The sequence below is a fragment of the Pelobates fuscus genome, chromosome 2 (assembly GCF_036172605.1).
Source record: "Pelobates fuscus isolate aPelFus1 chromosome 2, aPelFus1.pri, whole genome shotgun sequence".
NCBI lineage: Eukaryota > Metazoa > Chordata > Amphibia > Anura > Pelobatidae > Pelobates > Pelobates fuscus.
This window is the reverse complement of record NC_086318.1, coordinates 394,956,352-394,979,840: the sequence shown is the minus strand read 5'-3', so window position 1 is coordinate 394,979,840 and position 23,489 is coordinate 394,956,352. Positions and strand designations below refer to the sequence as shown.

At 42.5% G+C, this 23,489-nt stretch overlaps 1 protein-coding gene across 1 annotated transcript in view; it reads left to right on the top strand.

The window, feature by feature from the left end:
• Positions 1 to 23,489, top strand: part of VASH2 (vasohibin 2) — a 93,515-nt gene that overhangs the window by 5,769 nt on the left and 64,257 nt on the right. The window contains exon 2 of the mRNA XM_063443847.1: positions 2,596 to 3,079. Coding sequence (XP_063299917.1) covers positions 2,729 to 3,079 — 351 coding nt within the window. The 5' untranslated portion in view covers positions 2,596 to 2,728. The remainder of the gene's footprint in view (positions 1 to 2,595; positions 3,080 to 23,489) is intronic.

The window sequence follows — 23,489 nt, the reverse complement described above, 5'->3', positions numbered from 1 at the left end:
AAAAAATTCCCGTGGGCATCTTTTCCTTGGTTTGCTATACATGTTCGTAAAAAAACAAAAACAACACACCTTGATTTGTACCGTTTCTCTATTCATCCAAAGAACATTGATTATAGAGCACAGTATTTTCTCATTTCAGAGTTAGAGATGAAATGTATAGCTCACGCTAATTTCATTTTTTGCCAAAAAGTCACTGAGTTACCTCACCCAAAAAGGTAAAGATAAAACAATAAATAAAGCAAAGAATGTGATAAAGTAAGGAGAGTGGGGTAATGACAGGGCCACAAAAGAAAAAGGAGTATTTATGCTGTGTGTTCCCTAACTAGTGTATGTAAATCGGTCAGGGTTATTCTCTACAGTGAGAATTGTACAGTATTCAAAGTTAATTTAAAATTGAAGGTCAAAGTTGACCTGAAGAACTACCCAACTACCAGAGATGTAACAAGCCATCGTAACCTACCATCAACCGCTAACCAACTACCGAACATACTTTATCTGTCTCACGACTCACGTGTGGTGCCTCACCATATACTGTCCACTTGTGGTTGTCATCGCGACAGTGTAACACTTTCAACTCTTATGATTTTTACACCCATTACACATTTGTAATTTTTTTTTTTGTTAGCTCTAAATGGTAAAGAATATATAAGAGCTGTAGCTTGACAATAGTTCGGGAGGTAACACTTGGTTGTCCCCGGCATATCCGAAATAGTCAGCTCTTCTCAGGACAGCTGCGTCTGGGTGACAGCTGCACGTCAAGCCACACATGAGGAAGATCTACATATTGATGGACTGTGGTTTCTAATTTATTGCAATGCTAACAACTGATGTCCCTGATGTATCTAATTAAATGGTATGACCAAAATGTCATACCACAAATATCCAACTGGGTAGATGTGGATGTCCGCTTTATTGAGCCAGTGATGCAATACAGTCAACCCTTTTAATAGTTTCAAGCAGGCAGGGGTTGAAAACTGCCAAGCAGGCAGGGGTTAAATATAGAAGTGACCTCCAGTCTGAATACAACAGGCAGAAATAGCCAAACAGGAAAAATAGCTGAAATGGACAATTTTTCCATATCAATTGTTTTCCCTGAAATTTTGAAATTCCCTTGCCACCTTGCAATATGCCACAGCTCGTGGTTTGGTAAATAACACTCAGACCCTGCCATGTCCAATATAATATAGAAAATTCTTAGTGCTTTACTCAACTGTTTAACCCCTTAAGGACCAAACTTCTGGAATAAAAGGGAATCATGACATGTCACACATGTCATGTGTCCTTAAGGGGTTAAAGGAACACTATAGTCACCTAAATTACTTTAGCTAAATGAAGCAGTTTTAGTGTATAGATCATTCCCCTGCAATTTCACTGCTCAATTCACTGTCATTTAGGAGATAAATCACTTTGTTTCTGTTTATGCAGCCCTAGCCACACCTCCCCTGGCTATGATTGACAGAGCCTGCATGAAAAAAAAACCTGGTTTCACTTTCAAACAGATGTAATTTACCTTAAATAATTGTATCTCAATCTCTAAATTGAACTTTAAATCACATACAGGAAGCTCTTGCAGGGTCTAGCAAGCTATTAACATAGCAGGGGATAAGAAAATCTTAATTAAACAGAACTTGCAATAAAGAAAGCCTAAATAGGGCTCTCTTTACAGGAAGTGTTTATGGAAGGCTGTGCAAGTCACATGCAGGGAGGTGTGACTAGGGTTCATAAACAAAGGGATTTAACTCCTAAATAGCAGAAGAATGAGCAGTGAGGCTGCAGGGGCATGTTCTATACACCAAAACTGCTTCATTAAGCTAAAGTTGTTCAGGTGACTGTAGTGTCCCTTTAATGACCTGTGTCCAATCAGATTCTTATCATAGAGAACAATGCTTCCCAGTGAGAACCATTTATTTCGTATATGAACTAAACGTACATCAGCTAAACTTGACTGCTGGGAGGTATTACTAAGCTTTGCAAAGACTTCTCTTTAAGTTGCAGTCTGCGATTGGACAGTCATGCAAGGTCTGGGCGCGGCTAGAACGGGAGGGCTTGCAAAGGCTGTAGACAAGAGAACTGCAGCTATTTGCAAGCTGTTTTCAGATATAACCCCAATGAAAAAACGCATAATTTAAATGCATGCATATTTTCATTTAGGGTATATCTACTAAACAGTGATTTTTATTTATTTTGTATTTGGGCAGTGATGTGTCCCTTTAAGGAAAAGTAGTCTTTACTTGTCCTCATGTATTTTATGAAAACTGGAGCACTCAGAAAAAAATGAAAAGAGATTTAGATATATGAAGCTATATAGAAACAGATTAGCTAACGATTTTATTTTTGGTGGCATTTTAATAAGTAAAATCTAATGGATAAAGTAGATTCTGCTTGAAAACGTGTAATTATACTGTACATGACCCATATAAAGTTACTATACCGGTAGAAGAATACAGTAATATTTTACTACGGCCTGCTCAATTTAATAGAAAACATTCCACTGTTGCTGTGTTGCCTCATTGTATATCTCTGCACTGTACTTTCCCCGCATTCAATGCATGTTTTAAGTTGTTAATTTTTTCCCATTATTCTGTTTTGATATAGGTCTGTTGTTGGTGAATTTTGGGCCGTCTCGATGAATCTTGGCTGTTCTTATCCAAACATTGAGATGGGAAGGATTAGTTATGAAATGCATTAAGCTTCTTAGTCCTCGGTGACTACTTGACTATCTATCAAAATGACGGGCTCAAGCTCAACGTTCCACCGGGCGCATAGCAAACACTGCCATTCCCACTATCAAAATGGAGGGCCAAAGACTTCCAAACCCATGCGTTCACGGAGCCTGCATGATCGCCCATTGGCGGCGTCTTCCTCTCTTACCCCTGCTCCAGCCAGCGCATCTGGGAATAGCTCGGGTGGATATTCAGAAGAGGAGGACAAAGAGGCCGGCGCTCTTTTTTATGTTAACAAGAGTGGATTTCCCATTGACAGTCAGACCTGGGAAAGGATGTGGGGACACGTGGCAAAGGTCCACCCTGAAGGCAAAGACATGGTAGACAAGATTCGAAATGCTACTCATCTTTCCAAGGTAAGGATCTCGTCGGATCCAGTATATGCTGTGTTTGTGTGTCTGTAGCAGGTCAAACACTGTAATAACATTGTAATTGTTTGGGGATTTTAGAATTGGGTAGAGAGTCACTAGAGGTGCATTTAACCCTGTTAATGTTAACATTGCCATTTCTATGATTGCTGGGTTAAAATTAAAGGGCCACTGCACCAGGATCATGTCATTGTGATGAAGTGCTCTGTGTGTCTTTAATGGTCCATTAACTTATACATATAGTGATTCTTTTTTATTACAATCTGAATAATCATTTATATTCCCATTCCACAACTGCCTCCCCTCCTCTCACTCCTTTTTCTGAAGCTTCATAAAAAAAGGATAGAATTAATTAATGGGGATAGATATTTAAGCAAATTAGGCTAATATCGCTGTCCTTAGATGAACATTTCTCAAGGAAATGAAGAATCTATGGCTGAAACCTGCCAGATATGTCTATTTGGATTAGTATAATCTATGAAATTAAATTTGTAAAAATGCAAATGTATATGTATTTGAAGCTAATACGTGTAAGTGCAATTTTATTAATCCTCTTAATAACACTATTAAAGAAACACTCCAAGTACCATAACCGCTACGGCATTACGATTTATTGGTTAGGAGTCAAACAGGGTTCTGTTTATTTGACTTTTTACCTGGGGTCTGTCGTGCCCCGGTCCTCGGCCATTGCTGGAAACTCTGTGCCTAAACAAAGTCCTGCGGTGCAGAGCATAGTTTATGAGCCGAGAACGAGCAGCTCACATTCTCAGCCAATGAGTTGTCCCTGCACTAAGTGGCTCTCCTTACCAGAAAAGGAGAGACGGGGGCCAGTGACCGGGAAACCACAGGTTTGAATTCTGTTTAACAAATGGTGTGACTACTTACATTAAGGGAACGCCAAGGCACTCCTGACACCATAAGCCTTACAGTGCAATGTATTGGTTATGGTTCTGTGAGTGTTCCTTTAAATAACCTGTTCCATTTGTTGTGATCAATATATAGGCTGTTAAACTGGATCTAGAACTTTACTCTGTTTAAATATAATACCTGGTATTCTGGCCATTCCAGTGGTACTAGAACCTCTTGTTATTCAAATGTTATTAATGATTTGGGATAGTGCATCTGTAAACGTTTTGGTTTTGTATTGTGCTGGGTTGTCAACACCAAGTACCCTTTCCCCTATATGATTATAACCCAGGGTGGTTACCGCTCAATGCCGCTGTAGTATCACCGTCTCACCCACACACTAGCTAAACTTAGTGAAGGGTGAAGAACTGTTTTATTGGCACAATGGTCACAATGTTATACCTGGGCCTCAACAGAAGAACAATAGCATTGCGACATCCCCGGTGCCTTGGTGTCTGTACCTGAGCAGGTAATTTATTTAGCGGCCAGGCACCTTGGCATCGGGTTAACATAAGACATAAAATAACGGAGTTCCTGTGCCCAAATCCCCACAATAGTGCCGTCCCCGAGAAGCTCTCTCCAGAGCCCCCACTCTGTCCAAAAAGCGCTTGGATCGTGAAGTTTTTACCTGGCTGTGACCACCCTCAGATCCGGTGCAGAGTTCCACAGCTCTGGGTAGAAATCCCTGTTATCTAAAACGATGGTGCTTTCTGTCGCTACATGGAACTCCCTCAAGCCCTTGGTGTTGTTCAATGGCTCCTCTGTCACCCCTCCAAATAGCACTCTGATAGGTGGTTCTAGGGTTGGGAGCGCCCTCATCAAACTCCGCAATCCGATCAGGAGTTCCAGTGAGTTTGAGGGTTGTTTCCAGTCAGGCGTACTGTAGCTCAGCGCGTTCCCGGACAACATATGAAGACTCCTGGGCCGCAGGAAAGGGGCGCTGGGCTAGGAGGCTTGGGCTGGATGGGTAAATAGTAGTTAATATACTATTTTAGTAAGGAGGTGGCGGTACCAGTACCAGTCCTAAGTGACAGGACGTTACGTCACATATTGTTAATGCGGTTGGGCTGATGACCTATTAACCAAGGCTCTAATTCAGTCAGTCAGGAGGAAGTGGCCCCAAAGACTTCTTGCACTATAACCTCTACAACTAGCTGGAGTCGTTAATCTTGCTGGGAGTGCCCCTTTAAATGCATATATTTTCGTAATCTTTTTCAGATTGCTTGGTCTTTCCCATCAGTAGAATGCAGGAGCAAATTAAAACAATATAACTTATCTTTACATTTAACGTCTGCTTCCAGTGAATCATAGGAACACATGTATAAACTCCTGCATCGCTTCCTGGAACCTGCTGTGCCATATATGAGTAAGGGGAAGCTTCAAAGCTCAGTGAAGACTGGGATGAGAAATTAGACACGGCAATCATACACTCATGTTGTAGACAATAATAGAATTCTGTGCTGGCAACTGAGGAAACAAGAACGATTTCATTGTTCGTATCTGTTTGCAACCTTGTTACAAATAGATACTTAAAGCAAGTGAGCTCTGTGCAAAATCCTGCCTTTCGGTTTGAGCTAGTTTATTAACTTTATTAGCTTTGAGGCGTATTATGTTTCAGAGATTAAAATTTGTGCATTAAGTCTGAAAGGAACAGTATAGTGTTAAGAATACAAAACTGTTTTCCTAGCGTTACAAAGTCTCTCTGCCTCTATGAAGCCCCCCGGTGTTAAAAAGGTTAAAAACCCTTTTAACACTTACCTTAAATCCAGCGAGGAGGTCCCTCGGCGCTAGCTCAGTCTTCTCCTCCAATGAAGTCAAGTCGATGAAGGATCTAATGTGCATGCGCGGCAAGTGCATTAGAACGTCCCCATAGGAAAGTATTGAATCAGTGCTTTGCTATGGGCATTTTGCAAACTCTGGACGCCTTCATTCAAAGCATGAGGACGTCTAATGTTGTTGCATGAAAAAAACATGACGCGCCTCGAGTGGCTGTCTGGAAGACATGTCACTGGAGGCTGTCTTTAGTGTTCTGTGGAACACGTAAAGTAATAATTCCTGGATCTCCGCTGTGATCATTTGTGCATCCCCTTTTTTTCTTGTCATTTAGATTTTTGTTTGAGTTAGGATTTTAAATTTAATGATTAAAACCGGTAACACGAGCATCATTTAACTGCATTGGATTGGGTGAGTTCTATTACAAGGAATGGTTAGCGTAGGTACCTGTATGCTTGTGTATATATATATTGGTGAGCATGGTATAAACTTTCTAAATCATTTATGGCAGATTTACAGCGCATCCCCTGCCACACTAAGAGTAGGGCATTCATTGGTAGTGCTCAATGTATTTGGATGGCAGTATTTAGCAGGGGAACTCGGCATCATCTTGCCACCCAAAGGGTCAAGACACATGCGGAAGGAGTGGATGGCCACTCTGCTCACTTACTTTATCCACACCTCTCTGTAAATGATGGGAGGAAGTCTCTGTCCTGGTTCTTTGATCCATGGAAATTACTTTATTTCTTATTATTTCTTATTTAACCCTTCATGTGTCCCTTAGTCCAAGGGGGAACTACCATTCACCTTCCATCCGCTTACGTCAAACAGAGGGCTTGAGCATCAGGGTGGCCATTTAAAAACTTGTCAAAAAAAGGGTCTGCACCCACAGACTCCAATAACTCATAGTAGATCTGGCCATTAAGGTACCCCTTTAAATGTACATTTCCCTCATGGCCACACTGAAATCTAATGTACAGGTTAGTAACTCTTCAACCTTTCCACGGACAATAAGCAGATTTTGGCCTGGCACCGCGGTGTATGCCTTGCAGTTCATCATTCCCGAAATGTGTGATGTGCTCCCAGTCTTTCCCTTCACGGCTTAGTGAATACGTGACTGCTGGAGACGTTCCAGAAAAGCTGCAGGTTCGTGTGGACTGTGAATGTCTCAGTGAGCAATTGTTGAAAGTACAGTATAGGAATGAGTTAACTCCTCCTCATCTAATGACTCCCATAATGCTTGGCTGGTGTTTTGGCTGACTGAGCATCGTAAGACTTGTAGTTTTCAGCAGATGGAACCAAATTTCCGATCCGGCTTCTGGTTATGGAAAAAATTAAAATATTTCCAGATTTAAAGCAGGAAAAAAAAACACTTCTGGAGACGAGTCATTTTTGCATCTAAGTTCTTGCCAGGACCTGCTTTATATTAAATATCAAAGCCTTATGCTGCCAACATACATGACTTCAGAATCAATAACCCCTTGCGTGCTGGAGGCATGAGCAGCATGCAGTAAAATTAGGTGTTTTTTTTATTTGTTTTTTTTAGCATTTTAATTGTTTTTTATATTAAAAATATTGTATTCATGCAGGTGAGGAGAATTATCCCATCGCTATTAGAGGGATTTGGGATTTTTGTTTTGTTTTTATACGATATATAAGATAAAGTTTCTTCCTCCACAGTGAGGTCATGTGGGTGATGAGCTTAGTTTCCTATTGGCTGGCTGGAATTATTTCAAAATAATTGGTCTCTAACTGCTTTTTAATTAAAAAAAACAGTTTTTTGGCACAAACTATATAAATAAAATATGTTGTTTTGTTGATAATTTAGAGGAACGTTTGAGAGATTTATAATTTTACTCATTTAGTGTACAGTTTGCAAAACCTTTTATACGTTTGCCATAGTTTCTATTTAATCAACTTTTCAGATTGAGAAATGGCTAAACATTCTCAGTCAATCCTGGTGTTGCTGTAAATTATCTTTTTTTTTTAATATGGAGCTTTGTGTATATCCCATAAACCCCTGTGCAGCCCAGGATTATTAGAGTTGCAGTTGAGTTGTTACTTGAAAGCTGTACATGCGCGGCAGACCCACCACACATTGTCTTATAGATAAAAATCGTTTAGATTCTCCTTTTTTTTTTTTTTAAATCTATAAAAGTACAATAAAACTTCTGTGGCTAAATACAGCCATAGAATTTTTTAAATAGTGACTGGAGGGGGCAGCAAAACTAGCCTTGGATTTAAATTTGATGGGGGGAAAAGGGGTATTGATCGCATTTTGCTTTGAACTAATGCCCCAGTAGAATGTCACAACCTTGCAACACAGTCATGTACAGTTATATGTGTTTCCCTTACTCTGATATATCTATTATGGCTCCCTCCCCTCTGGACACGTTTCTGCATAAACTTCTGTTTCTGATGATATCACGTACAGTTGTAACAAAGGAGCAAATGCAGGGACAGGCAAGGTGGACAGAAAATTGGCTTGTGACAATTAGGGATGTGGTGGAATCTCGGTAAAAATAAATTTAGTAGGCCGAGATTACCACGTGGCATGTGTACGTGCATATGCTGACGTATCGATCAGTTGGTTGCACGAGGCAAGATACGATCAGTAGTGTACGGAGCATGTGCAAGAATACAGGATATAGTATTCCCCTCCTCCATCGTGCTGGACAGGCCATGCGGTCAAGCAGGAAGTTAATTCTTATATTGTATTGAGTGGTCAAGAGAATGTGCGGGTGGAGCTTAATATGGGAGGAGTTATATGCCTATATAAGGAGCCTGCACTATTGTCCGGGGCTCAGAACTTGTGGTATTTTGGTGACGCTAGTCCCTCTGAGTCCCGATCGGTGATCCAATAAAGAATCTCTTCCTTCCTGAAGAAACCTGTGTCCATCTCTCTGTGCTTGGCTTCCGTCAGTTTCTCCGGTATCATTTGGTGCATTGGCCGGGAAGCTCATCGTTCAACGGTAGCTGAGAGGCAGAGGCGTGAGACGGTCTATCTTTGCCCACGTTCTCTACGGCTGCACCCCTGAACTTCTGCGTGGACCTCCCTTCGTCTCGGCGCCACTGGGCCGTTGTCCAGGAGATCATCGGCCTCTACGTGAGAAGTGCTGGGGTGTCCCCGTCGATGAGTGTGAACTCAGGTTCAGGAACGAGGAGGTAAGACAACTGCTGTTTTAGACGGCAGGACCCACTAGGGGTATACCGATTGTGCGGTAGGCCCAAAGGGGTTTTGAATCTGTGTATCTGCCCCCTCTGTCGGAGGGAAGGAGCGAAGGCGCACCGCTCGATCGAACGCTCTTTAGTCAGACCGTTTGATTCTGTTAGTCAGGCGGGGCTCTGGTGTAAATAGCCCTAGCCGGACACCGGTGTCTTGTCTAGACTAGCGTTCTAGGGTGTACATTTTGTTCGCTAGGTCGGAGAGACCGGGAGACTAAGCGGCGTCTGTGTAAATTCGGTTCGCTAGTTCTCATCCTATCTGGGCTAAGTGGGAAGGCGTGTAAATTTGGAACCCACTAGACTTTTGATAGTGCGACTAAGAGGCGTCTGTGTAAATTCGGTCCTCTAGCTCGCTATATATGTGGTGATTGGGCAGTGTGGCTAACCAAAACGTATGTAGATTGTTTTTAGGTAGTCCATTCAAGGTACTGGCCAAATAGTTTAGTTGGGAATTGTAAATGTGTTAAAGATTGTTAGTAAAGTGTATATCTTGTTAGATAGCGCGAGCTCAGCCGTCTAGCGAGAGTGTTAATAGTGTGTTGCTGTATTATAGTGCACGGTACCATAACCCTGTATATTTACTGACACTGTATATAAGTACTAATCATTGTCGTCAATTGCATGTTTTAACACCATAACCACTAATAATTGTATTGTGACCTTAACTTGTGCTTTGACCTATGCTAACCGTACTGTAACCGCTATTTGTAAAAGACGATGTTACTGGGGTGTGTTATAGACGGGTAATTCGTATATAGAGAATTATAGCGTGGGTGACTGTATAGTTTCGCCAAAGGGCATAATATTCATTATATAGTGACTGGTGTAACAGCTGTGTGTACGGGAATTCCCTGAGTGTTTATTGTTATTGTATACGTTTCACTTGGTAACTGTACCACGTGGTGCTGTTGCCAGAGGAAACGGGTGTGACTGTTGAATAGTACGTGTGCATAGTATTCGTTGTCGACGACGTTCCATTGTTAAGTATGGGTGCGTCGCAGTCAACGATTCCGGATCCCTTAGGTTGTATGGTGAAGAATTTTAAAAAGGGATTCAAAACTTGTGATTTTGGGGTTAAGATGTCTCCTGTACGTTTGGTCACTTTGTGTACTAGGGAGTGGCCTACTTTGGTTGCGGCATGGCCGCCACGTGGCAGTTTGGATCCAACTCTGGTACAGCGCTTACACGTGGCTGTATCAGGTAGGCCTGAACTTTACGGCCAGTTTCCTTATGTTGACTGTTGGAGACAGGCCGTAAATGACTCGCCAAAATGGCTCCGGACATGCCACGAGGAGCAATGTCGCCTCATGGTAGCTAGGACTTGTTCGTCCACTAGGACTGGTGTTAGGCCCATTTTGGACACGCCCCCTGAGTCCGAGATTCCTTTGCCGCCCCCTTACTTTCCGTTAAGAAGAAGTGACGCAAACGCAGGAAGTCCTGCACCCCTCCCCTCATTACCCTCATCCACTTCCGCTTCCTCCTCCAGTACAGGATCCACCCCCCCTCGTACTAAATCTCCCCTTCCGGAACCAGAACCCACCCCCATTAGAAACGAATATCCTGATTTGGCGCCACTTCAGACTTCCGGTCAAGCTTCATCTAGCTCGACTCGAAGTGTTTTATTTACAACCTTTTCCCAAAGCCAACCTCCCACATCCCCATACCCTATCTCTCCCCGACCGGAACCCATGACTGACGCCTCTCTACGTAGCCCCATCCAAACCCGACAGTTGACTGGTGCCCAACAATTAAAGCACTATCAGATGCCTCTTCGCCTAAATCCCGGGTCAGCTTATATCGATGCCGCAGGTCAAATGGCACACGCTGACCCAGTCTTCGTATATGTCCCATTTACCACTACCGACCTTTTAAACTGGAAGACCCATAATTCCTCGTATACTGAGAAACCACAAGCCATGACTGATCTGTTCACCTCAATAGTACAGACGCATAATCCGACATGGGCTGATTGCCAGCAGTTATTAATGACTTTATTTAACAATGAGGAAAGGACAAGAATAAATCAAGCAGCCATTAAAGCACTAGAGGATAGAGCCCGTGCTTTGAACCAAGCTAATCCAGCAGCATGGGCCGCAACACATTATCCCAACACTGATCCCGATTGGAACGTAAATGGTGCTGACATGGTTCAACTCAGAGCCTATAGAGACGCTATAATTGCTGGCATGAAAGCCGGAGGAAAGAAAGCTATTAACATGTCAAAGACAGTTGAGGTGATTCAGAAAAGCGATGAAGCGCCCAGTGTCTTTTATGACCGATTATTGGAGGCATACCGCTTGTATACCCCCTTTAATCCGGAAGACGCAGATAATTCCCGAATGGTTAACTCCGCCTTTGTCAGCCAAGCTTACGGAGATATTAAGCGCAAGCTACAAAAGTTAGAAGGGTTTGCAGGTATGTCCATCACCCAACTAATGGAGGTAGCAAATAAGGTTTATATGAACAGGGATACAGAAAGTAAGAAAGAGGAAGAGCGCAAGATGCGTAAAAAGGCTGATATGCTAGCGGTAGCGATCGCAGGCGTAGATAGACGGGGCCCGGATAGAGGCGATAGTAAGTGGAATGAGGAACCTCTAAGTAGGAATCAGTGCGCTTACTGTAGGGAAGAAGGGCATTGGAGAAATGAGTGTCCGCGAAGAGAACAGTCTGAGAGAGACAGACCTAGGTCAGGTTACGGAAACTTTAGAGGCAGAGCGAGAGGTAGAGGAGGCCCCGGAGGGAGTAATGGGTATAGAGGGAGTAATGGGAACAGAGGAAGTGTTAGGGAAGATAGGTATATTCCAGCAGCGCAAAGGTCCCGCGATAGAGAAGGTAGGGACTTTGTAGGATTGGCTGACACGGTCATGGAGGACTATTGATACCGACCGGGCTCCATCCCCCTTGGTCGAGCGGAGCCTATGGTCGATGTATCAATAGGGGGAAAAAGGAGTGCGTTCATGATCGACACTGGTGCTGAACATTCAGTGGTGACTAATCTAGTTGCTCCTCCATCTGGAAGGACTATTACTGTGATAGGAGCAACTGGAAGAAGTGCTGAAAAACCGGTTCTTAAAAGTCGACTCTGTACATTGGGAGGCCACATAGTAAAACACCAATTCCTTTATATGCCTGAATGTCCAGTCCAATTGCTGGGACGTGATATGCTATCAAAATTACAAGCGCAGATTACGTTCCTACCAAATGGAACAACATCTCTAAAGTTTAATGGACCTTCAGGTATTATGACTTTATCCGTACCAAAGGAAGAAGAGTGGCGACTTTATACAGTGTTGACTAGCCAAAACCCTAGGAGTGATGAGACATTATTCAACATACCAGGAGTTTGGGCAGAGAACAACCCACCAGGACTGGCCCGCAATATTCCACCTATAAAAATTGAATTAAAACTTGGGGTTTATCCAGTAAGCCTACGACAATACCACATCCCGCAGAAGGCTAAGAAGAACATTCAATCCTATCTGGATAAGTTCATACGGTATGGTATCCTAAAATTCTGTACTTCCCCCTGGAACACCCCATTGCTGCCTGTTCAAAAGCCCGGTACAGATGAGTATCGACCTGTGCAGGACTTAAGAGCAGTCAATGATGCGGTTGTTAGTATACATCCAGTCGTGCCCAATCCATATAACCTGCTTGCTTTAATTCCGGGCGGGGCTACTTACTTCACAGTCTTAGATCTCAAAGATGCCTTCTTTTGCCTCCGAATTGCCGCAGAAAGTCAATGTATTTTCGCTTTCCAATGGGAGAACGCTGTAACGGGCTCAAAACGCCAGATGACTTGGACAAGACTGCCCCAAGGGTTTAAAAATTCACCTACCCTATTTGGTTCAGCCCTAAGTCAAGATCTACTGGATTTCGAGTCCATCCCAGGAGAGTGTGTCTTGTTACAGTATGTAGATGACTTGTTGATAGCAGCAGTTACAAAAGAAAAATGTCAGCAAGCAACGCACGATCTACTACACATTCTCTGGAAGGCAGGATACAAGGTGTCTAGAAAGAAGGCTCAGTTGTGTTTGCCAACTGTCAAGTATCTGGGATTCCATATCTCTGAAGGTCAAAGGATTATGGGGCCAGAGAGAAAAGAAGCTGTCTGCCAAATACCAATACCCAAGAATAGAAGACAAGTGCGAGAATTCTTGGGGGCAGCAGGCTTCTGTAGGATATGGATTCCCAGCTATGCAATACTGGCAAAACCTCTGTACGCAGCCATCAAAGGTACAGAGCACGACCCCTTCTTATGGACCCAAGAACAGCAAACGGCATTTGAAGATGTGAAGAAGGCTTTGATGAGTGCCCCAGCATTAGGTCTACCTGATCACACACGACCATTCTACCTGTACGTACATGAGCAAAGAAGAATGGCTGTGGGAGTATTGACACAGTACTTGGGATCATGGCAAAGACCTGTTGCCTACATGTCTAAGCAACTGGATGCAGTGGCCAGCGGACTTCCACCTTGTCTAAGAGCCGTAGCTGCAGCCGCCCTGCTAGTAGCTGAAGCCGATAAACTCACTCTGGGCCAAGAACTTTATGTACGAGTTCCACATGCAGTACAGACGTTGTTGGATTACAAAGGAAATCATTGGTTTAGTAATAGCCGTATGACCAAGTATCAAGCAATGTTGTGTGAAAACCCAAGAGTGCATTTAGAGACTGTAAACACCTTAAATCCAGCTACCCTTTTGCCACAACCTACTGAAAGTCAACATGATTGTTTGGAAGTAATGGATGAAGTATTCTCAAGTAGACCAGATCTTCGTGATTTTCCCATCCAGAACCCCAATGTTCAATATTACACCGACGGCAGTAGTTATGTGAAAGAAGGGATCCGCTATGCAGGATATGCAGTAACAACAATAGACAAGGTGATAGAAGCTCGGCCACTGGCGAAAGGAACATCAGCACAAAAGGCAGAATTGATAGCACTGACACGAGCGTTACAATTGGCTGAAGGTTTAAGAGTAAATATCTATACGGACTCTAAGTATGCGTTTTTAACCACTCATGCCCACGGAGCTTTGTATAAAGAAAGAGGACTACTGAATTCAGAAGGCAAAGAAATCAAGTACGCAGCTGAAATCCTACAACTATTGGAAGCAGTGTGGGAGCCGAAAGAAGTCGGTATTATACATTGTCGAGCGCATCTGAGAGGAGATGGTGATGTAACCAAGGGAAATCGGATGGCAGATAGTGCAGCTAAGCGTGTTGCTGAATCAGGAAGACAGGAGTATGTGGGGCATATAGCTGCTCTAATACCAACCCCACTGTCTCAATGGACTCCAGTTTATACAACTCAAGAAGAGGAGTGGTTAAAGACTGAACCGGGAAAGTATTTGGAGAACAAGTGGTATCAGCTAGAAGATGGAAGAATAGTTATACCAGCATCACTAGCAGTAGAAATTGTCCAGAACTATCATAACGGGACACATTCTGGGAGAGACAGTACAGAAGAATCTCTCAGGAAACATTTCTACATACCAAGATTGTCCAACTTGACTCAGGCCATTGTACGCAGATGTGTAACGTGTGCTAAAAATAATGCAAGACAAGGACCAGTAAAGCCACCAGGAGTCCAGTTTATGGGGGGACTCCCCATGTCCGATCTACAAATAGACTTCACAGTGATGCCTAAATCGGGTGGACATCGTTACCTGCTGGTAATTGTGTGCACCTATTCAGGCTGGGTAGAAGCATGTCCTACTCGTACAGAAAAAGCAGGAGAAGTTGTGAGATTCCTGCTACGAGAAATAATACCCCGATATGGACTACCCTGTTCTATAGGATCGGACAATGGTCCAGCTTTTGTTCACCAGTGCCTACAACAACTGACTCATATGCTTGGTATAAAGTGGAGGCTTCATACCGCATATAGACCCCAGAGTTCTGGTAAGGTAGAGAGAATGAATAGAACTATTAAGAACCAGTTGGCTAAAATGTGTCAGGAAACCCAACTTAAGTGGAACGTTCTCCTACCCATAGCTCTATTGCGAATCCGCAGTACCCCTACCAGAAGGATGGGCCTCTCTCCTTTTGAAATTATGTATGGGCGACCACCTCCCGTACTTGGTAACTTAAGGGGGGACTTGAGTCAGTTGGGAGAAGGAATTACCCGGCAGCAGGTTGTAGAGTTGGGTAAGACTATGGAGGAGGTACAGAAATGGGTACAAGATAGATTACCTGTGAATATTTATCCCCCTGTTCATAGTTATCATCCAGGAGATCAAGTGTGGATTAAAGAGTGGAATAATGTACCGTTAGGGCCCAAGTGGAGAGGTCCTTATGTTGTTCTTTTGTCTACCCCTACAGCGATAAAAGTAGCCGAAGTGACTCCGTGGATACATCACTCCAGGGTTAAACCAGCAGCAGTTGATTCTTGGCAAGTTACAGCAGACCCAGAGAATCCCTGCAAGATCCGGTTGAAACGCACTACTCAGTCGGAGTAACGAGGAATTATTGTGGATTATAAATTTTATTGTTACAGGTGTGAGTGAGAAGGCCATAATAAAGCCTGTCCGCTTACCAACACATAGTGTATAAGCCAGGAAAGTCTCGAAGGGACACCTGTGAAGACGAGCAGAACTCCATTCCCTGCAGCCCTCACATCCTGGAAGCTGAGGCTCCATCGCACGGACGAAGACTGAGGATGACGGCGAAAGATGTGCTTTTGATTGTGTTTATTTATATGTGTTTTTATATTCAGGAAGGTAGAGGTACCGACACTCCTAGCTGTGAGGTATGCATTAAGACTACGAGAACAGGTAACCATATTTCCCAAACCCTAATTTGGCATTCACAATACGAGTGTAAAGGAGATGTATCGAGATGTAGATACCTAAATATAGAATATAGTGTGTGCCATTTAGGAGTAGGAGAACCTAAGTGCTTCAGTCCAGAGTATCAACCTCGTACAATTTGGTTGACTCTCAGGAATGGAGATCCTCAGGGGACCCTAATTAATAAGACGGTGTTAGAATCCGTATATTCTTCGGGTGTTCTGCTATTTGATGCATGTAAGGCGATATCAAGTGGTAGAAAGCCGTGGAATGTATGTGGGGATCTTAGATGGGAGAGGACGTATGGATCTAACGATAAATATATTTGTCCCAGTAGTAAAAATAAATATGTGAGTCCTAGATGCCCAAATAAAGACTATAACTTTTGCCCATATTGGTCTTGTGTGGGGTGGGCGACTTGGGGACAGACAGTAGATAAAGACATGATAGTGACTAAGTTGCCGACTAGCCCATATTGTAAGTCTATGGAATGCAACCCAGTCCATATACTTATAAATAACCCCGACAAGTTCTTAGATAAGTATGGAAATTTATTTGGGTTTCAGATATACGGGACGGGTTTAGATCCTGGGACATTATTGTTTATAGGGATAGAGACTGATACGGTATCCTCCCAGACTCATCAAGTATACCATTCCTTTTATGAAGAGATGAGTATAGATAATAAGATCCCCCATAATGCTAAAAACCTGTTCATCGATTTAGCCGAAAGTATTGCCGGTAGTCTTAATGTTACCAACTGCTATGTGTGTGGAGGTACTAACATGGGAGACCAATGGCCTTGGGAAGCAAAGGAGGTAATGTCCGGTTCTGAGGCAGTTGACCAACTAATATCTACACAAGCCGATTATCATTTGAGTGTTAGAGGTAAATCTGAGTGGAGATTAAAGACCTCCATCATAGGTTATGTTTGCATAGCAAGGAAAGGAATAATGTATAATACTTCTGTAGGAGAATTAACTTGTCTAGGGCAAAAAGCTTATGATGATGATACTAAAAATACAACTTGGTGGTCGGCTTCAAATGTCTCAGAACCATCTAACCCGTTTGCTAGATATGCCAGTTTAAAGGATGTGTGGTTTGATCTATCTATCACATCTACCTGGAGAGCCCCAGCAAATTTGTACTGGATCTGTGGTAAGAAAGCCTATTCGGAGCTGCCACAGGACTGGGAAGGGGCATGTGTGTTGGGTATGCTCAAACCATCCTTCTTCTTGTTACCTATTGAAACAGGTGAGACTTTAGGTGTTAAAGTGTATGATGTGAATCATAGGAAGAAAAGGGGACCCTTAGAGATAGGCACCTGGGAAGATAATGAATGGCCTCCCCAGCGTATCATAGATTATTATGGGCCAGCCACGTGGGCAGAAGATGGTACCTTTGGTTATAGAACCCCTATTTATATGCTCAACCGCATTATAAGATTACAGGCGGTGGTTGAGATTATCACTAATGAAACATCACAAGCGCTCAATCTCCTAGTGAAACATAATACCAGGATGAGGACAGCAGTATACCAGAATAGATTAGCCTTGGATTACCTTTTGGCAGTAGAGGGAGGTGTATGTGGGAAGTTTAACCTAAGCAATTGCTGTCTTCAAATAGATGACGAAGGGCAAGCAATAGCTGAGCTTACTAGCCATATGGTTAAACTAGCGCATGTGCCTACTCAGGTATGGAAAGGGTACAATCCAAGTAGTTGGTTTGGTAGCTGGTATGAGTGGTTTGGAGGGCTTAAGGCAGTGGTAGGTGGAGTCCTACTGATTTTATTGTTGTGTCTACTCCTACCGTGTCTTATACCCTTAGTAGTCAGGTCTGTGCAAAGCCTGATAGGAAGTATAGCAGAGAGGAAGGCTGCTGCACAGATAATGGCGATATATAAGTATAGGGCTCTAGATCAGGGAGAACCAATGCAGGAAGATGAATGTTGAAGATTCACATCATAAGATAAGTCTGGTCTGGTTCAAGGTAACTTGCGGTGTAAGCAAAACTAAGGTTATGTGATGCCTCAAGTAATTGTAAAATATCAAGAGGCATCAAAGGGGGGAATGTGGTGGAATCTCGGTAAAAATAAATTTAGTAGGCCGAGATTACCACGTGGCATGTGTACGTGCATATGCTGACGTATCGATCAGTTGGTTGCACGAGGCAAGATACGATCAGTAGTGTACGGAGCATGTGCAAGAATACAGGATATAGTATTCCCCTCCTCCATCGTGCTGGACAGGCCATGCGGTCAAGCAGGAAGTTAATTCTTATATTGTATTGAGTGGTCAAGAGAATGTGCGGGTGGAGCTTAATATGGGAGGAGTTATATGCCTATATAAGGAGCCTGCACTATTGTCCGGGGCTCAGAACTTGTGGTATTTTGGTGACGCTAGTCCCTCTGAGTCCCGATCGGTGATCCAATAAAGAATCTCTTCCTTCCTGAAGAAACCTGTGTCCATCTCTCTGTGCTTGGCTTCCGTCAGTTTCTCCGGTATCAGGGATAGACCGGTTATTGGTTCCGCCAATTATTAGATCCGATATTTAACACATTTCCGATAATCCGTATCAGCCTTGTAATTCACAGCTATTACCGATAATTCTCGTCTCCCAGTCACTGCACACCATCTTCTGTATCCGGAAACTCCAGCCACCAGCAAATGAGGCACCACTTTGTGAATTAATTTATTTATTCATTTATTACTGGCATTTATAAAGCGCCAACATATTCCACAGCGCTGTACAATTGGAAAAAAGACAGTACAATATAAGCAGACCAATACAAAAGGTAGAAAGAAGGCCTTGCCCATGAGTTTACAATCTAAAGGATGTCACTCCTACCTAGGAACTCCAGAGCTCAGCTGTAGGCATAGATGTTAAACCGTGAATAATCTGCTGAATAATCTACTGGGCTGGCTGACTTAGATTGATAAAAGTGTGATTGTACTGTAACAACACTGTACATGTTGTGATCTCACTGTTCCTGGCATTAACTTACTGTGAGTGATAGGAGTGTGATTCCTGTCAGCATGTTCAGTAAATGCCAGATTTGTGTAGAAATTTTCCAAAACTTTAAAAGTACAGAATATCGGCACCGCTTATTGGTAATCGACCCGAAAGGCAACCAATAATGTGTATCAGCAGCAGATCTGGAAAAATATCGATAAATCCCTAGTGATATTTCAAATATCTTGTATCACTGCCAGGAGTGTCCCTCTCGGATATTATATACTGAGGTATATGTTCCAGTAACAAAGTGCTGAGTGCCAGTTCAATGGAAAGATTACATTTATATACCTCCTCGCTGTGTACCTTGTTTTGTGAATGATGTGTCCCATATCAAGGCAACTTTATTTTCTGTTTTTCGGGATAAATTCTATTTAATCTGTACTTGTGTGGCCACAAAACTGACTCAGCCTTACAGCCACATGCTCCCATCAATCAGTAAAATTCTTGTCTGTGTGACAGATTGAAATGGATTGTCAGTCACAACAGAGTAACATTTGTCTGGAGAAATGTGAGGATAGCCCCAACATGTTTACACAGTGATTTCAAGGGGACTATTGTATCACAGGCCAGTATTCCAGTAGTTAATATCTACATTCAGTACACCAAGAAGAATGTCTGTACTCCTTAAAGCTTATATACGCTGCCAGTGATCACTAACTTGGATGCCTCCGATGTTTGAGGACTTCATTGTCCATGATGTCTAGTCCAGCCTTTAATTAATTAAACTTGCTGGGCATCATGGCAGATGTAATTCACAAACATTCCAAGTTATTGGGCTAACAATCCTGCACTAGCGCAGAACCTACATTGCAGTAATTTATAGGGGTTGAGCACCACTTGGTCTGAAACACAATTTTAATACTTTAAAGGGGCACTGCCATGGTCGCATCCATTTTTTTAACCCCCCCTATCCCGACTGCAGTACATTTAATTTCCTCCTAGTCACCCCTAAATGCCCCAGGCCCCCCCCCCCCCCATTTTACCTTTTTAAAAACATTTATTTCGTGCCCAGACCGAAGTCCTGGGTGGCCCCCATCTTTGTGTGGGCAGATGAAGGCCCTGCGGGGCAATTTGTCTGCCCACACTAGAGAGCGCTGTGAAAGTCCCGCACATGCCCAAATGAACACTTAAGCATCCGCTGCTGTCCGATATTCAGATGGGAATTTCGGCAATTGATTTGTCAGAAAGAGGAATGAATAGAAATTTTACACAAGCTCTACATTAATAGATATATAGGCAGACAGGCAGAGACAGGCAAACATGTGGCTACAGTTTCTCCAAAAGTAAAAAAAAATTAAAAAAAGTGGTACGTGATACAGAAACGCCACATATTTAGATTTTTTTTTTCTTCTTTTGAGTCCTTTTTATTTGTGTTGAGTTGTGTAAAATGTAATGTTTTATTTTTTTCTTTCCTTTGGAATTGTTTCTTGCAGGAATATATCAATTTCTTGCAGACTGCACGTTGACAGTGTTCTTGTATGGGCTTTACAGTGGCATTTCTAGCTAACTTTACAGTAAACCTTTCACCTTTTGTTGTTTTGTAAAAAAAAAAAAAAAAATGTAAAAAAAAAAATAAAATTATCGGAAGCATAGACATATGGATGACATAAATCATTCCTGGTGGAAGGCGGATTTTTACAGGAAGACGTGTAAAACATAATCGTGGCCAGCATTGTTCCATGAGCTGACCTCATATCCTGGCCGTGGTATAATAGCAACATGTGAGCTAACCAGATCTCTGTAACCCTAGCTATGCCAGTGGGGTGAGTGATTCATTGCAAACCCAAATCATTGCTCACCCTTGTGGCACTGAAAGGGTTAATGTAAACATATGTGTTTGTGCCGTGTGGGATCACAGAAGGGTTACTTTGGCGAAACCCACTGTGTGGACTGTGATGTGTAACATGTTTCACTATCAATCAGTTTCTCTATTTCTACTGAAGTCTGATTTGTATGGTACTGATTTAGCACGAGCTTTGATGTAGGAATATTTAGACCAGGAAAGAATTGAGCAGCTATTGGGTGTAAGAAAGCCAGGCTCCTGTGTGCGTTATCCGTGCTGCTCGTGCAGAATGAACATAACTCGTTTTTAGTGTTCTGGCTGCAATTTTTAAGTTCCTGTTGTCTTATAGTGAGCAATTTAATCAATTTCTAGGGATACACACATGGTGGGCAGCCAGGTTCTCGGTGTTGGGGTCAACAACCAGATTCCCAGGGAGTCATGGACAACCAGATTCACATAAAGTCTGTGCGGACAATCAGATTCTAAAACATTTGGGGTGGACAATCAGATTCTCAGGCATTTGGGGCGGACAATCAAATTCTCAGGCATTCAGGGTGGACAATCAAATTCTCAGGCATTCGAGTGGACAATCCGCTTCTCAGGCAGACAGGGTAAACCAATAGATTCCCAGGCAGTCGGGCTAGACAATCAGATTTTCAGGTAGTCAGGGTGGACAATCCGATTACCAGGGAGTCAGTTGGGTGGACAATCTGTGGACAATCCAATGCCCAAGAAGTATGGGTGGACAATCAGGTTCCAAAGAAATCGAGGTTAATAACCAGATTTACATGAAGTCCTTGTGGATAGATTCACAGGGACACTTGCTGTGCAAGTAGATTTTGATGTACTTGTTGTACATATTCATATTTTTTAGGAGATGGTGTGTTGAATCATAATTTGGGGAATTGGTGGCACAATCAGGTTTATCAAGATGTTGGAAGAAATATTAGATCTCAAGTTCTCTGGATGTCTAATCTAATTCTCAGTATTTTAGTATGCCAATGAAGAGTCTTAGCTTCTCAAGATGACCAATGAGATTCTGAGCGTCTGTGGACTTCACCCCCAGACTCTAAGGGACTTATGCACCACAACAAGGCAGCTAACTAGAGGTTCAGAATCTTAAGGCGCATCCGTTTCCCTGTGTCATTGCTGGATGCATGAACAGATTCTACTTGATTTGGGATATAGAACTAGGTTCTTAGATTGTTCTGTTGCACAGATGCAAAAACAGGCTCTCGGTGACTTGGTTTGCACAACCTGATTTTCAGTGATTTTGGACACATCAGCCTCAAAAGGTCAGTGTGAGCATTCAGCTCTCAGGCTTTCAAGGTGGGCATGTCTCTGGATGCAGAATACAATTATTTGAGTAAAGGCGTATCAGATTATTACTATGGTCCATGTTTTCGATTACATACAGTTTTAGGTTCCCTTCGTGGGTATATTCTCATGGTCCTGGGGTGTATGGGTAACTCTTAAGATGGAGACATATTTTTAGGATCCCTCAGTATTGGAGTTCTACTTTCAGTTATTTGATTTATATCCAGCTTTGCAACATGTTTAACTTCATTTTTATGGCACTGTTAGCATGCCTGCTTTTAGTAAACTTGATCCAATATATATGTATGTGACAGGAAGCTAGCATTGGTTCCTGGGCAAGAGTTGGGATCAGTTCATTAAAGCAGGTCGTTAGTGCCTTAATAATAAACTCTTTGTTGGAGAAAAAACCTTGAAGCTCTTATTGCATAGAACATACATATTAAGGAGGTTATATATAGAGTGCTTTTCCAGGGAAAAGTTCTAAAAGTGGCGTACTCATAGGAACATGCTCCACTTTTAAATATCTGTCCACTTTTAACCCCTTAAGGACCAAACTTCTGGAATAAAAGGGAATCATGACATGTCACACACGTCATGTGTCCTTAAGGGGGTAAATATCTGTTTATACATAAACAGCCTTGGAGAATGAAAAATCAGATGAGCACAGATTCTGGTCACATTCATGTGAGTCAGTTTTTTAATATTTATTTTCGATTTATAACTGTATCTATCCACCTTCCACACACCATGCTCCCTAATTGTTGTTGTTATTCAGTGACACTGAATATGTTATTTATTATAGTTTGTTCAGTTTTGAGAGAGTGTCTTCTCTTCTTGTCCAGCTATTCTTCAATACAAATTACTTGTGCAAGCCAAACACAAACAGAGAAAAAGTAAAACATTCAGCATTAAAGGGATACTATATGCAACAAAACAATGTTAGCTTAATGAAATGTTGTGTGTATAAATCATGCCCCTGCATTTTCTCTATTCAAATATCTGCTGTTTAGGAGTTAAATCCCTTTGGTTCTGTTTATGCAGCTGTAGCCATACACTCCTGACTGTGACTCACACAGCCTGCAAGAAAAAAGTTTTATTTTCAATCAGATGTTAACTTACTTTATCTCCTGCTCTGTAAATTGAACTTTAATCACACACTTCAGGCTCCTGCAGAGTTTAGAAGGCTATTAACAGAGCTCATGAGAAAATAAATTCAGAGAAAAGGCAGTGTTTACATTGCCCCTAGGGACACCTCCAAGTGGCCACTCCTCAGTGTCACGGTAATATACCCCAACACGCAGGAATAGTTCACAGTCAAGAGACAAGAAACAGAGTTCGTCTACCGGACCTTAGAATGGCCGGACTAGGACGAGAGAAAGACAGAGTCAGAACAAGCCGAGGTCAAGGGAACTGAGAGACAGAGTAACGTAGAACAAGCCGAGGACTGGTACACAGAGGACAAAACAGCGGATAAGCAAGCAAGGATAAGGAGAGAGCGGAGTCAGGAACAAAGCCAAGGTCAAGCACCAAAAAACCAACTGAACGATACAAGCACTAAAGGGAACTGGACAGAAACCACGATAGG